This window comes from Petaurus breviceps, unplaced genomic scaffold, assembly GCF_028583685.1.
Source record: "Petaurus breviceps papuanus isolate PSGF00001 unplaced genomic scaffold, PetGlider_PUasm1.0 38, whole genome shotgun sequence".
Taxonomy (NCBI): domain Eukaryota; kingdom Metazoa; phylum Chordata; class Mammalia; order Diprotodontia; family Petauridae; genus Petaurus; species Petaurus breviceps.
The window spans coordinates 50,134,883-50,151,953 of NW_027186304.1; the positions used below are offsets into that span (position 1 = coordinate 50,134,883).

The 17,071-nt window shown below is 41.1% G+C and overlaps 1 protein-coding gene across 1 annotated transcript in view; it reads right to left on the reverse strand.

The window, feature by feature from the left end:
• Positions 1-17,071, reverse strand: part of KLHL14 (kelch like family member 14) — a 156,873-nt gene that overhangs the window by 18,590 nt on the left and 121,212 nt on the right. Inside the window, exon 6 of the mRNA XM_069099540.1 lies at positions 6,018-6,096. Coding sequence (XP_068955641.1) covers positions 6,018-6,096 — 79 coding nt within the window. The remainder of the gene's footprint in view (positions 1-6,017; positions 6,097-17,071) is intronic.

Below are 17,071 nucleotides of genomic sequence, written 5' to 3' on the forward strand. Positions count from 1 at the left end.
GGATGTACGTGTGCATGTACATATGCATGTTGGAGCTTTTCCTAGTATGACCAAAATCTATTTAAACTAACAAACGATATTAGGTATTGTGATTTTTAACCCAGATATGTTTATAAATTCTAGATTCTATACCATTTGAAGTAGATTTCCCTTTAATAGCATGTGAGAGCCTCTTTTGTTTTTTTGTTCTCGCCTATGATGAATTCCTAACATTTCTACCCTTAGTCCTATCCCTATCTGTTACAAAAGAAGAGAACTTCTCAGAACTTGCTGGTTTTAGTTAATATTTTCTTAATCTGATCCTTTACATGTATTCTTAACTTTATCCACAGAGTGTCACTGTTAGGAGTGAAATGAAAAAAAAAATCAAATTTGTTTCACTTGCCAAGACTTGCTATTCAATTTTATATAGAAATCATAACATAAAAGATTTTGATTCTCTCTAAAAAAAATCTGGATACTCCAAAATGAATATGTCCATGAACTACACTTAAGAAACACCAGTTACTCAACAAACAATTTTTAAGTACCTACTATGTGTCAGGAACTGTGCTGAGCATTGGGAACCCAAAGAAAAAAATACAGTCCCTCCCTTCGAGGAGTTCACTATGTGTAACAGAGTCTGTGGTTCTGTCCATGATACATGGATATGGTGTCCAAAAAGTCTGTTTTTGGAGAACTTAATATTTTAAAAAACACCAAAACATATCTATCAATGGTCCCTGCCAGTCTCCGGTGTGCTCGATCTTCTATCTCCCCTTAGAGTTTTTATCCTCCTTCAAGGCTCATTACTGGGGTGACCTCCTTACAATACATCTACCGAGTTTCTAGGGCCTCTCTCATCTCTGAAATTACTTTATAATCAACTTGCAAATACTTTACATTTACTTAGCTGGGTATATGTTGCTTTCCACTTCTCCTGTCCTCTCTCCCCCAAACACACACACACACACACACACAAACACACACAAACACACACACACACTCTCTCTCTCTCTCTCTCATAGAATATAAACTTCTTGAGGTCAGGAGCTGCTTTGTTTTCCTTTTTTTTCATCCCCAGCCTGGCACACAGTAAGCGTTTAACAAAGGCTTGTTAATTGAATGTTCACTTCTCTAAAGACTTTGGGTTCCAAACTATCTGATAGCATTACTTTAAGTTAAACTTTTCAGCCTTTCAAATATTCTACTCCATGAAGCCCATAGGCTGTGAATTGTGAATAACTAAGACATTCCTCAAGTGGTCTGTAGGGTAGATAATCTAGGCTTTAGCATTTTTCTTTTGGTCTTTTTTTGGAGGGGGGGAAGGCAGGGTAATTGGGGTTAAGTGACTTGCCCAAAATCACAGAGTAGTGAGTGTTAAGTGTCTGAGCCCGGATTTGAACTCAGGTCCTCCTGACTCCAGGGCTGGTGCTCTATTCACTGTGCCACCTAGCTGCCCTGAGCATTTTTCTAAAAGGGAAGATATAGCAGTCCTATAGGATGATAGGGTCTAGGGCTATAAGGAACCCTAAAAGCCATTTAAGCCCACTCTCTTATTTTATAGCTTAAGAACTAAAGTCCAGAGAAATTGTGACTTGCCTAAAAAATATAATACTATAGTAAGCAAGAGAACTGAGATTTGAACAGAGGTCACCAGGTCCTAATGTTCTTTCTCTTATATTTTTCTTCTCGCCCTTCGTAGTCTTAAAGTTAATAAATGAAATAGTTAAAGCAAATATTGCTGACTGGAAAAATCGTAATTAATCTTCCTTCCCTCTCTTCTTTCCCTCCCTTCTTCCTTTCTCCCTCCATTCCTTTCCTTCCTTCCTTCTTTCCTTCCTTCCTATATTATTTCCTTTCTTCCTTCCCTTATTTCCTTCCCTACCTTCTTTCCTTCCTTCCTTTCTCCCTTCTTTCCTCCCTCCCTTTCCTTCCTTCTTTCCTCCTTCCCTTTCCTTCCTTCCTTCCTTCCTTCCTTCCTTCCTTCCTTCCTTCCTTCCTTCCTTCCTCCCTCCCACCCTCTCTTTTTCTTTCTTGTATGCTGATTGATCCACAATGATTAGGGATCTTGTTTGTTATTTTAAGTGGAAGTGTTTAGATAACAGTAACATTTCATTTGACTGCCTGAATAAAGTGACCCATAGGAGACTTGAGACTTGAAAACTGGATGGGCTTCTGTGAGACCTGCTTTTTCCCACTCAGTGCTAGATGAAGCTCTTTATTTGGTCTATCGAGTTGATTGTTCTGAATCTAAAAAAAAATTCTCTTAGTAGGGACCTGACATGATAGACCATAATGACTTAGAAAGAAACGTTAAACAGTCCATCCTGTCAACGGTGGCTGCCGGGTGCCGGCAGACCATGGCAGCTCCTTTTATCAGGTCAATGATCTGCTAAAAATTGTCTAAGTAGGACCCTGCCATGATAGGCCATAATGCCTCAGAGGAAGTCATTATGGACTATCAAGTAAACAATACACATTTTTTAAAAAAAATTACTAATTAGGTTTTGCAGCAATACTTCCCATCCTTAGGGGCTCTACAGTGAGATAATTGACCACAACGTGAGTTATGCATCCCAGGCTGAAGGCATGAAGGTTAATTATCTTGGTCTAAAGCCCCCAGCAAAGGGGACTATTGTGATGAGAAGATGACATTTCAAAACAGATTAAATTTCTTTTATTTTCTTTGTATTTTTTAAGCCTTGTTTTAAATAGTTGTGATTATCAGGCAGAATGAGAGAATAACATTAATGGTGATCATAAAGCCCATGGAGAAGGCCATATAGCCTATACTGAGGAAAGATCTTAAGGATAGGGGCTTCTAGCTCATGTGAAGAGCTCCTAAGAAAGCTACCTTGATTAGAATAATGTCTTAAAGAATGTCTGAATTCTATATTACATAAAAAGACATAAGAGGCCCATAATACATTAGATCGCATCATTTTTCAAGACTATATTCTCTGTGACCTGGAAGTAACTTTTGACTAGATTACACAGAGTAAGGAGTTAAGTAAGGATTGGGATATCTTTATGGGCTGAATTCATATCATCATGTGGCACTAATACACATTTTGGAATCAAGAGTATCATCAAGAGATTTCTCTTTAATTTGTAATTCACCTTTGAGGAGCTTATTGACACAATAGAGGTTACTTAAGAAGGAAATATTTTCCTTAAAAATACTGTTGGAGAACAAAGGATCATGAAGGAATGGATAAGACAGAAAAAGGATGCAAAAACTTTCTTGTATTTCCCTCCAGAGGAAAAAAGTTGTAGCTAATGTTTGCTTAAGTAGACCCATCTGTCACTTTGGAAAGAAACAATGGTGCCCCAAATTCCAGCCTGTGAATATGCATATATGAATAAAATGGTTTCATTCTATTTAATTCATTGATAACTGATGGATGTAGGTCTTTTTAGGAATCAAGCTCAAGAGAAAAAATGGGAAACTTTTCCTTTTGAGATGATGAAATCTTAACATCATGACTATCATCACACTTACGAGTTGTACCAATTCCAATGTCTAACTTAGGCATCTCAAGACAAAAGATTCCTATTGCAGGAAGAACTATGCTAAATGAATTTTATGTTATCATTATTATTATTACAATTAAGAAAGTTATGATTCTGAAAGCTACTGTCATCACTTAGTCCCGTGCATGCCTAAAACTACCCCTTACTTAGGAAGCCAACATTGGGTCATGCCTAGGAGGAGGCCATAAAATTTCAGCAAAGAAAGAAAGCAAAGTATGTTCTGTAACTTCTTCTATTTTGCTTTTTTGGACAGGGGAAAGCAGGGCAATTGGGGTTAAGTGACTTGCCCAAGGTCACACGGCTAGTAAATGTTAAGTGTCTGAGGCCAAATTTGAACTCAGGTCCTCCTGACTCCAGGGCCGGTGCTCTATTTACTGTGCCACCTTGCTGCCCCCTTCTGTATCTTCTTTAAAAAGCAAGTGCGTACTTTCCATTTGATATTTTGTCCCTTTCTGATTTTGAGATTTGAGTTGTAAAAGGTGGACTTGGGAAATTGGATATGTAAGGGAGCAGTTTAATATGTCAAATGAAAAAAAAAAGACCCCCAAACATTGTTCCTCTGGGTTTCATGACAGGCTAGGTTATAACATTAAAGCAGAAGGATGAGCAAAAAGTGTGAAGGCTGCAATCTCCCCGAGAGTTTTGGTTTTGCTTCTGCATCCTTGAAACCTGGCACAGTGTGTTCTGCACAGTATTTGTCATGCAGTCATTTCAGTCATGTGTCCAGCTTTTTGTGACCCCATTTGGGTTTCTTGACAAAGAATTTGCTATTTCCTTCCCCAGTTCATTTTACAGATGAGGAGACTGAGGCAAACAGGGTTAAGTGACTTGCCCAGGGCCACACAACAAGTACATACCTGAGGCTGGATTTGAGCACAGGCTTCCTTGATTTTACGCCCAGAGTTCTATCTACTTTACTACCCAGCTGTCCCTCCACACAGCAAAGCATGCAGGGGCTTAATCAATGTTTATGGAATTAAATTTCAAGCTTCCTTTGTTGCTGCTGTTTGAATCATGTCGCTTCAACTTCTGGGAGTGTCTGAGAGTTTGGCTGGGTTTATTCCAGGATGGCACAAGTGGACTTGCCCTCAAGTCACAGCTGCTGTGATGTTCAGCAAGGCACTTCAATTCTCTGCACCTCAGTGTTCCCATCTATAAAATGGAGAGATTGGACACCCTTTCCAGCTCTGACTCTATGATCTTAGTTTTTGGCATCTCTTCTCTTGTCCTCCTAGGGAAATAGGAACTGATAAACTAATGCATCCCCAGTTTTCTCCTAAGCTCATATCAAATACCACTCCCTAGAAAATCAAGGCAGGTTTCTTATAGTTTCCTTTTTGTTTGTTTGTTTTTGTTTTTAGTAAATACTTCTTTCTTGTTGTTCAATTTTCTTTAACACTTTATGAGCCCATTTAGGGTTTTCTTGGCAGAGATACTGGAGTGGTTTGCCATTTCCTTTTCCAGCTCATTTTACAGATGAAGAAACTGAGTCAAACAGGGCTAAGTGACTTGCCAAGGGTCACACAGCTAGTGTCTGAGGCCAGATGTGAACTCAGCAAGATGAATCTTCCTGAACCCATCCACTGTGCCACGTAGCTGCTCTTTTCACATGACAACTGACCTGAACATTAGAGTTTTAGAGAGTTGGCTGGGGCACCAGGAAGTTAAGGAACTCGCCCACAGTCTCATAGCCAGTTGATGACAGAGGTAATATCTGAATTGGAACTTTGTGGCTCCAAAGCCAACTCTGTATTCACTAATGCCAGGCTGCTTGTCATTTTGTTACTTATAAGTGTGAATATTGCATTCCCATAGTAAGGTTTAAGCTTATTGAGGGCAGAGACTTTTTTCAGTGTTATTTTTGTATCTCAATTACCTTAGCACAGTGCTTTGCACATAGTAGGTGATTAATAAATGTCTACTGAAGTGTTGTAGAATTAAATTGACTAAAGAACAAGTGGAGTCAATCATTAGGATCATATATTTGAGACCTGTCAGGTCCAGCCCAACCTCCTCATTTTACAGATGAGAAAAGCAAGGACCAGAGAAATCAGTGACTTGCCCAACGTCACCTACATGTCATAGAGGGAGGATATGAACACAGACCCTCTTGCTCCTAATCCAGTGCTCTTTGCACAGTAATTCCACTAAGTGAATGACTGGTTTAGCTTTCTTTTCTCTTCACCATGGACCTGGCAAGCCCATTGATAAACTGATTGACTCTACTGGTTAGATAAATGCAAAACCTGTGTCTTTTGCTGATTAATTTTATAGTTGCTTTGTTCATTATTATTTGGGGGGGAGGCAAATGGGGTTAAGTGACTTGTCCAGAGTCATACAGTGTCAGTGGCCAAATTTGAACTCAGGTCCACCTGACTCCAGGACTGGCACTCTAATCACTAAAGATGCCTCTGGTTGCTTTATTTTTGAAAACACCAAAGGGGGAATATTGTTTGTGGGACAGGCAGAGATAGCACAGACGACACAAAGAATGCTCTTACCTTTCTTGCATGGGTGGGAGCTGGATCCAGCTGTTAAATCTTGGGTCGTATCGGCTGACAAAGTTTGTACTGTGCTTTCCTGAAAAAATACATTAATGTGGCACTTAAGACATAGCACACTTAGATGAAAATGACTGTATTGTACAACTCAACTGTTTTCTAAAAAGGGATACTGTTCATCTGGGAAGCAAGAAGAGGTACATGTTCAACCAAAGAACTGCATTCAATAATACTTGAAGTTAACGACACTCAAAACAAGTGTAAAGACATGCAATGACTATCTTTTGGCTCTCCATTCTGGAAATGCTAATTAAATTAGATTGGGTAGAAGATGCTAGGCATTTTTGGGCCCATATGTCCTTTTGCTTACTTTGGCAGCTGTGTGGCACAGGAGATGGACTGTTGGGCCTGGAGTCTGGAAGTCCTGGGTTTGAATCCTGCCTCGGAAACTTACTAGCTGTGTGATTTTGGGAAAGTCACAACCTCTATTTACCTTATTTTTCTCAACTATAAAATAAGCATAATAATAGCACCTACTTCCCTGGGTTGTTGTGAGGATTCAGTGAGATAATATTTGGAAAGCATTTAGCTGGTGCCTGGTATACAATAGGTCTTAGTAAATGCTTTTTTTCTTCTCTCCTTCCTTTCCTACTGAATGTTATTTCTTTGCCTATAAAACTTTTTTAAGGTCATAGACTTAGAAGTAGAAGGGACTTTGGAACTAGGTCATACTGTGGATGGAGCATTGGATCAGTTGTCAGGAAGACCCAAGTTCAAATCTAGCCTTAGATACTTTTAGCTTGGTGACCCTGGTCAAGTCACTTTAACCTCTGTCTCAGCTTCCTCAATTGTAAAACTGGATAATAATAGGAATAGTAAATACCTCTCAGGGTCGTCATAAGGATAAAATCAGAAAAGCTTTGTAAACCTTAACGTGCCAAATAAATGTTGTCATTATATTATTATTTTGATTCCTTCATTTTACAAATGAGGAAATTGAGGCCCTGAAAGGTTAAGCAAATTTCCCATTGTGACGGACCTGGGATTTAAATTCAGGCTGCCGACTTCAAATCCAGCCCTCCCTCTGCTGCACTGTCTGTCCCATGGCCCCATAAACATAAATGGTTTAACCTGCCTTCTCACCCAGAAATGAGGCAAAACCCTTTTTGCTTTGATAAAAATGACTAAGAGGGCTACTGTAAGGAACGCTATGAGTTAGGAGAGAGCCATGTCTTGCTGTAGGGCTCAGGATATTCCTTCAGTGCAGGTTAGGGGGAATTATAGAAAGAATGAGGAAGAATCTTCTCTTATGTCATATTCTGAGTGTGTTTCTTAGAATGGGAAACATGAACGACCTAAGCGGGTTAACTAGCTTATCCCTTCTGTCAAGCCTCAGAAGCATATTAATGCTTCCTTGATATTAAAATGCACCTTAGTTTACATACAGATTGACAGCAAATCAGGAAGTCTGGAGCAAGATAGCATGCATCGATTTCCATGAAGCAACTAAGAAGAAATCAACCCCAAGTGCTTTCAATGGGACAAAATCTCTGTTAATGTATTTGTGACTAGGTTCAGAAACAGGGCCTCCAAATTCTCCTCAATTTATAGATTGGCAGACGCAGCCTCTAAGGTACAAATTGGTTGTGTGTTTCTATGGGTTTCATGACAGCAGTATTTTGGGGGAGACTGTTTAAAATTCCAACTTGGAATGCCAAGGTCCCCCTGTTGCAGCCCCAGTGCCTGCCTCTCATCTACTGCTGATGGCATTGGAGACTCCCTTCGGATATCCCCTGGGTCCTGGGACAAGGTCTGGGAGTGCCCCAAATGGACTGGAGTGGGGGAAGGGTGGTGAGGAACTGAGAGGGAGGTTGGATACATGAGAAAAAAGGATAAATGGTAAAAAAATAAGAAGAGGGTGTAGAGTACAAGAGAAGAATAAGAGGCTCCATCATAGCTGTCCACAACATTGGCACTGGGGCAGGGTGGGCAGTGACTTTCTCTGGTAGTGGAATCTGAGGCTCTGGCCCATACTTTGGGCATACCCTACAAGGGAAAGAATTTACCTTAGGGGGTAGTGTGGTACCAGGCAGCTGTGCCCATGGGCATTGGGCTCATCATTTCCCTTATTTCTTGGTGATATGCCTACCCAAAGCCCTGAGCTGCTCACCAAACTCAGGCACAGACAGATAAAATTTGAATGAGGACACACAGGAGGCCACCTTCCAAGACTACTTCCCCAGAGGAAAGGCAGAACAACATGATATGAAGACAGAGATGCAAATTAAAGCAGGCATGGAATCCAGAAGCACTGGGATCATTCTGGCCCCAGGGAATGAGGACAGCATAGTACTTCGGACTAGAGTTCAACTCCTCCCTCTCACGATTAAGAGCCGTATGACCTTGGGAAAGTTGTTTAACTTCCTCAGGCCTCAGGATCTTCAGCCGTAAAAGGAGGCTGTTGGATGTGATGGCCTCAGGTTGCTCTCAATCCTGGATCTGTGATTCTGAGTATCAGATCACTGCTTCTCCTCTTAATCATCTGATCTGCATTTCTGGAAAGGTAGGACTAGACCGCTCTTTTTGCTCCTTTCCACCTGCAACAGGCACTTAATCATGCTTCCCTTCTTCTGCCCTCCTCCCCAAGCGCAGGGAGGCAGGTGCACTTTCTAAAGCAGCTGCTATGCTTCTATCTGCTCTTTCCTCCATGCTTTGGAGGTCAGCTCCTCTTTCCCCACCTGAGGACAATACCCTTCCTTTCCCTTAGGGCTCTTCTCCTTTTCATTTTCTGGCTGGAGTTGAGGGCAGATAGGGCCTCTCAGAGTGCTTTGGATAAGAGGGCATTTCAGCACTGGGGCTAAGACATTCTCTATTCATTTCCTTGACAGGTCCTCTAGACCAGCGATCTCCAAAGTAGGCTCCAGATCCCTGGTATAATCTTAATAGTTTGATGATTACTTGATCTGAGGTTGGGGAAAGGTGTATCCTACTCTCCCAGAGCTTGCATTCCAAAACAATCACATTTCTTCCCTCTTCTTCCCTTGTCTATGTTAACTCTCCACCTCTCCCTTTCTGCCCCAGTTTAAATGACTTACCCAGGGCCACACAGTTAGTGTCTGAGGTAGGATCTGGATACTAAGGTTATTCTGACTCCAGGTTCAGGGCTCTTCCCTTTTGCCATCTAGCTGCCTTGAACATTTCCCACACCATCCTCTTCTCTCTGTTCTCCTTTAGGTCCTCACTACCTGTCACCTGCACTATTGTAATAGTCTGCTACTTGGTCCCTCTGACTCAGATATTTAGTCATTGCAATGCATCCTCCATACAGCTAGCAGAGTGACTTGTGTGTGGGTCTGAGCTTGTTACTCCTCTAATTAATCAAATCCAATGACTCCCTATTCACTTTAGGATCAAACATTATTTCATCTTTATCTTACCCTTTTAAAATGTCTATTTTTTGCCCAAGTTTTATAATTGTACAGTTATTTCAGTGTTGTCCAACTCTTCATAACCCTATTTGAGGTTTTCTTAGCAAAGATGCTAGTGAGCTTTGCCATTTCCATCTCCAGCTCATTTTCCAGATGAGAAAACTGAGGCAAACAGAACTATGTGACTTTCTCAGGGTCACACAGCTAGTAAGTATCTGAGGCCAATTTGAACTCAGGAAGATAAGTCTTCCTAACTCCAGGCCCAGCACTCTATTCACTGCACCTCCTAGTTGTGCCAATGCATAATTATAGTGACATATAACTATGAATAAAGTAGCACATTATATATATGTATAAAGTTTACAAATAAATTGGCATTGGGAATATGTGTTCAATGACTCTAGTGATAGAGGTTTGTGATCAGAAAAGTTTGGGGAACACTACACAGGATCATAACCTTTCTAGTCTAGGTACCAGGCACTGTACTAGGGACTAAGGATACCAAGACAAAAATGAAGCTCTTCTTGCCCTCAAGGAGCTTATGTTCTGTTAGACAATATTGCTACCTTCTCTTTAATTTGCAATACAAGATACCCCGGGCTTTAGATTCCTCACATGTGTGAACTGAAAGACGTGTTCCATCAGCATTTGTGAGAAGGAAGCCACAGCAGGCATCAGCCTATGGCTCCCATGTTTAACATGCTGAGGAGAGTGGAATGTTCACTATGATGGAAGGAATGGAAGGAAGATTATCACAAAGAAAAGGGGAGGAGCCCCCAAGCAGTGGTGTAAAGGACAGGGCTTATGGTGGCAGCAGTGAGCAGTGAAGAGGGTACAGGATGAGGGTGAGTTAGTACATGAGGAACATAACTTGAAAGACTCAAGTTTCCCGATGTGGGCCAATGTAGGAATCAAGGATACACCGTCTCCATGGGACTGAAAACACATCAAGAGGCAGGATGCCAAATGCAGGTGCAGTAGCAGCTGGCCGGGCACCAGGAGCAGCTGCTCATGATCATTCCTCTGTCTCACTCATTAGGAGCAGGGATATTTAAGGCAGGGTCAAAGAAAGGGCCTGACGCTGGTGTTCATTATGCTAGCCCACTGAGTTCCAGGGAAGCCAGAGTGATTATTTTATACCACGGCAGTGGGTTTATGGTTCAGTAACCAGGGACACGGTCACGGATCCAGGTGAGCTCCCACATTAATAGAAGTCTTGGATTCCATCTTTCTCTGTCCTTGAGTGAAAGTTTTTATAACTCTTGGGGATTTCCTTCCATTTGATCTCCCTGCCTCAAATCTCTCCCCACTCCAATCTAACCTCCATACTGGACTGCCAACGTGATTCTCCTTGAGTACAGATTTGACCATGTCACTCCCCTACTCAATAAATTCCATTGCCCCCCACTGCCTCTTTTGTTGTTTTATCATCTTTTAGTTGTGTCCTACTCTTTGTGACCCCCATTTGGGGTTTTCTTGCCAAAGATATTGGACTGGTTTGCCATTTCCTTCTCCAACTCATTTGACAGATGAGGAAACTGAGGCAAACTGAGTTAAGTGACTTGCTCAGAATCACACAGCTAGTTAGTATCTGAGGCCAGATTTGAACTCATGAAGTTGAATCTTCCTAATACCAAGCTCAGTGCTCTATTCACTGCATCACCTAGCTGCTACCTATTTCCTCTAGTGTAAAATAAAAACTCCTGTACTGATTTTCAAGTCCTTTAAAATCTGCCCCCAACCTGACTTTCTACCTCCCTATTCATCACAGTATAGTTCTTCTCACTGTTAGCTGATGGGAATAGTTTGCTGCTGGTAGGCAAAGGGTCTCCTGGAACACATCTTTCTTCTTCAGCATAAATTCTATATTATCGTTGCCCTAGCCTGTGTTAATCCTGGAGGCATTAATTTTTTTTTTTTTTTACAAAAAAGAGTTAGTGCAGGACCAGGATGTTGCTACCACTAATTTCTCTTTCTGTGCCTGGAAGTCTCCTTTTTGATACTATACTAGAAGGTGGCTTCTTTCTTCAGTGACAAAGGGCAATTAACCCTGACTACCTGAGGATAAATGATCAATATGCAGGGCTCAAGGTGAGAGAATCCACATCTTGATCACCCTGAACTAGAGTCAATCCCTTTGGAAACTGTCACAGCCCAGGACAAGCCCTCAGATGTGAATGGGATCTAATGATATAGTTGTCTGATTATAGAACAAAGTGTGATGAAGGGGCCAAAGCAAGACCTCACATGTTTTTAATGGAAAAGGATGTCATCAAGTTGTGGGGCAGTGGACCAGTCTAGGAATTCTCTCAGCCTTTCAATTAATTAATTGCTGCCATGACAGTGGTGCAATTGGCCAACCCAAATTGTGCCTATACCATATGCAAAAGTTTGTCTTTTTATTTTGTTTTGTTTCTCTAAACTTATTTCAAATGAGATTATTATGCCATAAAGACATTGTTTATCAGATTTTCAGATGACACAAAATTAGGAAGGATAGTTAACACACCAGATGGCAGAATCAGAATCCAAAAAACTTGCCAGACTAAAACACTGGGTCAAATCTCATAACATGAAATTTGGTTCAAATGTTTCAGTCATTTCTCTCTTTTTATGACCCCATTTGGGATTTTCTTGGCAAAGATGCTGGAATGATTTGTCATTTCCTTCTCCAGCTCATTTTACAGATGAGGAAACTGAGGCAAACAGGGTTAAGTGACTTGCCCAGAGTCACACAGCTACTCAGTGTCTGAGGCCTGATTTAAACTCAAGAAGATGAATCTCCCCGGCCTCAGGACTAGCACTTTATCCACTGCACCACCTGAAATTTACTAAGAATAAATGTAAAGTTTTACACTTGGTTCAAAAAAGTAACTTCACATTCATAAGATAAGGGAGACATGGTTAGATAACAATTTATCTAAAAAAGACTTTGGAGTTCTGAAGGCCTGAATTAGTCAACTCTGTGAGATAGTCAGTAAATCTTGGGCCGAGAGAAGAAGCTTCTGGGAATGTGTACATGTTGTCTTGCCCTATGGAATGTAAGCTCTGTGAGGGCAAGGGCTGTTTCATTTTTATCTTCATGCTCCTAGTGTACAGTACAATGACTGGCACATATCAAGTACTTAGTAAATGGCAGCTGATTAATTGAACCAGAAATAAATATATACTCTGCCTTGATCATTTGAAATACAGTGATAAGTAATGAGCACCACATTTCAGGAAGGACATTAATTAACTGGAAAGTATCCAAAGAAGAGAAGCCAGGATGATAAAGGGCCTTGAGTTTACTCCATATGAGGGTAGGGTGAAGGAACTGTGGATGATTTGCCTGGAGAAGAAACAATTAAATTAAAGGTTTAGGAGAGATGGTATTCAAATGTTTAAAAGGACCATCACATGCAACAAGGATTAAACTTGCACTTGACCAAGGGGGACAAAACTGGGAGCAATGAGCAGAAGTTTCAAGGAGACTATTTTAGGCTCCAGGTCAGGGAAAAGCTTCCCAGTAATTAGAGCTGTCCAAAAGTGGAATATGATCTACACTGGGTGACAATAGGTTCCATTGGGGTATCATCCCCCCTCATTGGAAGACTTCAAACAAAGGCTGGATGACCACTCACTGGGTACGTTACAGAAGGGATTTTTTTTTATATGTCAGCTGAACAAGATACCCCTCGACGTTCTTTCTAACTCTTAAATATTATGATTCTGTGAACTCTAAACAAGTTCAGTTTAGTAGACATCTCCCTTCTTGGATTCATCCTAGAATGTCTGCAATTAAAGTTAGTGGGAAGTGAGGTATCAGTTGCTGACTAGCTGTGTGATTCTGAGCAAGTCACTTAATCCTTTTTGCCTCAGTTTCCTCATCTGGAAAATGACCTGAAGAAGGAAATGGCAAATCACCGCAGTTAAAGGAAGTGGGAAATGCCATTATAGATGGCAATTTCACTTAGTACACAATAATTTATGCAAAGAAAGGTGACATCCTAGCCTATGATCACAAGGGCTGCAAAAAGCCCTTTTAGGAGCTGTCCTTTATGTGTGCCCACAACAACCGAGGCTCTCACTTATATCTAACCTTAGGAGAAGAGCTTCCTGGGAAAGTTCCACCTGGCATCTTGTAGGAGTTTGGGGAATTGATTGGCTGCATTTTAAATAAGATGTCTTGCATGTCTCACATGCAATTTGGTAGGGCAATTTGCTTTGATAACCCCGAAGTAAAGTGATTTTTGCCAAGGTGGAATCTTGGTGGGTAGGTGGCTGGTGCAATCAAGAGCTACCTTGATTACCCAGATTATCTAGGCAATCTGTGGATCAGGAGGAGATGTCAGCCCGAGCCTCAGTTTAGGAGATTTGATCCTCACCCACTGCAATAAGAACACAGCCCCTACTACAGACCTTGCATGAAGGGCTCCTCGCTGCTCAGGTTAATAGATTGGTCTCTTACTCAAAGGGAGAACCTGAAAAGAGCTTATCCCAAAAGGGCCAGGGTCTCCCAATGCATCCTGGGCCATCTCCAGTCATCCCGATGAACATCTGGTCACTGGACCCAGATGGCTCTGGAGGAAAAAGTGAAGCTGGTGACCTTGCACAGCTCTCCCTCACTCAAATCAAAGTCAACTACAAGTCATGTCATCATCTCTCTGATGTCATGGTCCTCTTTGAAAGTGAAGGACAAACACAGATTGGTCTCTTATCATACTAACTTCCCTTACCAGGTGTCATCCCTCCTCTGTAACTATCCATTCTATAATGGTTTTCCCCTGGAGTGGTATCTCCCATTTTCTTTACTTTACTATGGACAACATGGTTTCCTAAGGCTCCCACATTATTTTCCTTTTAGTTGTCACCCTGGACTCAGGAAAACACCACGTTGAGCCTGAACTTTACCAGTGCCTGTAATGCTCTATTCTGTCTCTGGTGGATCTCTTCCCCTGCTCAGAAACTCCTGCTTCAATTCTTCCTGGTTGATTTGGAACCTTGATTTTTTTTCCTATTAATCCATTACTTCTTTGAGGTAGAAAGGGGGGGAAGAGACTTTATCTTCCTTTCTCACCCAGGATGGAAGTACAATGGCCACTCATGGGCCACTCCCAATAGTGATCAGCACAGAAGCTTTAACTTGCTAGGTTTTTCTGACCTATGTAATTGTCTCCTCCCTAGATAACCTGGAAGCACTTTTGCAGCTCGTGACATGGTAAACAGAGTGCTGGACCTAGAGTCTTGAAGATCTGAATTCAAATCCAGCTTCAACTTAATAGCTGTGTGACTTTGGGTAAGTCACTTAATCTCTGTTTATCTCAGTTTCTTCATCTGTAAAATGAACTGGAGAAGGAAATGGCAAACCACTCCAACACCTTTGCCAAGAAAACCCCAAATGGGGTCATGAAGAACACAACTGAAAATGACTGCACAACAAAGATCAATTCTGCTATTGGAAGCCTAGTCTCTAGGTAGCTGCATTGAGCTAATAATGGGGTTGGACTAGATCTTGATACAGTGGAAAGAAAACTAGTTTGGCCATTAGAGGATCTGGGCTCATCCACCTCTAACTCCTTGTGTGAGCTTGGGAAATCAGTCAATCAACAAATTAATAAGTCATTTAACCCCACCGGGTCTTAGTTTGCTAATCTGTAAAATGAGGGAGTTGGACCAGATTGACTATGAGGTCCCTTTTAGCTTTAGAGCTATGTTTCCTAATGTCCTTTATAGCCCTTAAAAAAATGCCACCTTGAACTACAAGGTATTCCCAAAGAGGGGGCTCCATTCCTTTAACAAAGGAATTGTCCAATCTTGGGCAGACTCTCAAGAGATCATCCAAATTTGTTGATGACAAATGTCAGCTTAGTCTGCTCTATGATAAAGGCATAGTGGTGGGTGGAAAATGCCAACTTTAGATAAAATAATAAGGTCTTTTACTGCCACCCTTTCACTATTTGTATATAAAATTTAGATGATAACACCTCAGTTTTGATTTTAAAGCAAACAATAATTTATGCAAAGAAAGGTGGCATCCTAGCCTATGATCATAGGCTACAAAGATATAAATCATTGAGAAGCTGATAAGACATCACCTAGAAAATGTGCACCAGGAATTCTGACTCTTAAATATACAGATACATATAGGTTATGTACAAGTAAACAGTGGCAGCTAGATGGTATAGTGGATAGAACATTATGTCAAGAGTCAGGAAGACCTGAGTTCAAATTTGGCCTCAGACACTTATTAGCTGTGTTACCTTGGGTAAGTCATTTCACCTTGGTTTATCTCAGTTTGTAAAATGGGGACAATAAGAACTCCTACCTCAAACTGGTGATGTGAGGTTCAGGTGAGATAAGCACTTAACATAATTCTCAAAACATAGTAAGCAATTAAATTTTTATTGATAGAGAATTCTTGTAAAGCACTTAGAAAATTGGTGCACAGTAAGAGTTGTATAAATGTTAGCTAAAATTATTATTAAACATGAAAGAAACGTGTGAATTTATCTTTTTTTTTTTAACCAGATCTGGGATTTGTAATTGCCATTGAAGGATTTCCTCTTCCAGGGTAGATCAACACCCCTTCTGCAACTTATAGTCTTGGAGAGTTAGATGGAAAAGTTATACGGAAAAGTCATATACAGAAGTTATATGGAGAAGTTTAGTGATTTGCCAAGGTTACTTGGCAGCATGTGTCAGAAGGGCACAAACTCAGATCTTCTGTCCATTAAGCCATGTTGCCTTTTGTGTGTATCTTACACACACACTCACACACACACACTCTACATATGTATTTGTATTTATTTGGTTGGACCTGTTTCATTAGTATGGGGAATTCCCAACCATGGATACAGATGTCCAACTCAGCTGTTAACTTAGAGTTGCCTGGGAGCACCGAGGGGTTAAGTGACTTATCCACAGCCATACAAAGAGTATGTGTCAGAAGCAGGCCTTGGGAACCGAGTCTTTTTGACTTCAAGGACCACTCACAGGCTACTAAGCCACACTGTTTCTCATACTCACATGTATTTGTGTGTGAATATGTATTTACACGTTTTTGTGTGTGCATGTGAGTATGAGAGAGAGAGAGAGAGAGAGAGAGAGAGAGAGAGAGAGAGAGAGAGAGAGAGAGAGAGAGAGAGACAGAATGGTGAGGGCCTGTCTTAATTCCTCTCAGAAGTCAAGGCTTTCTGAAGTGCATCTTTTCAGAACCTTTCAGCAAGCCTTGATGGTCATGATAGAAATGGAACACTTTCAGTCCTCTTTGGCTGACAACAGCTTACTTTTACAGGACCTTCTGCTAGCCCATCTTACTTTGTTTATATCCTTGGTACTTACCATAATATCTGGCAGACAGTAAGAGTTTAATATATGTTTGCTAACTGACTGACTACAAGAGCAGAGATGCCGTCATACTAAGGAACACAGGTGGGCTCTTATTTTGAAAGTTAGCTTTTCGCATTCCATCAGATGAAGTCACGAAAGTCGCAGCTCCCAATGGGCTTCCTTCCTGCGGATTCTGACAGACGGTTCCAATTTATTCAAATAACTCAAGTTTAAAAGAGCTCAGTCCCTATTTAGCTCAGCTCAGCCCTGGATGAAGGTGCATACCACTTGTCACATAGAGCCTGTGAATTGGCT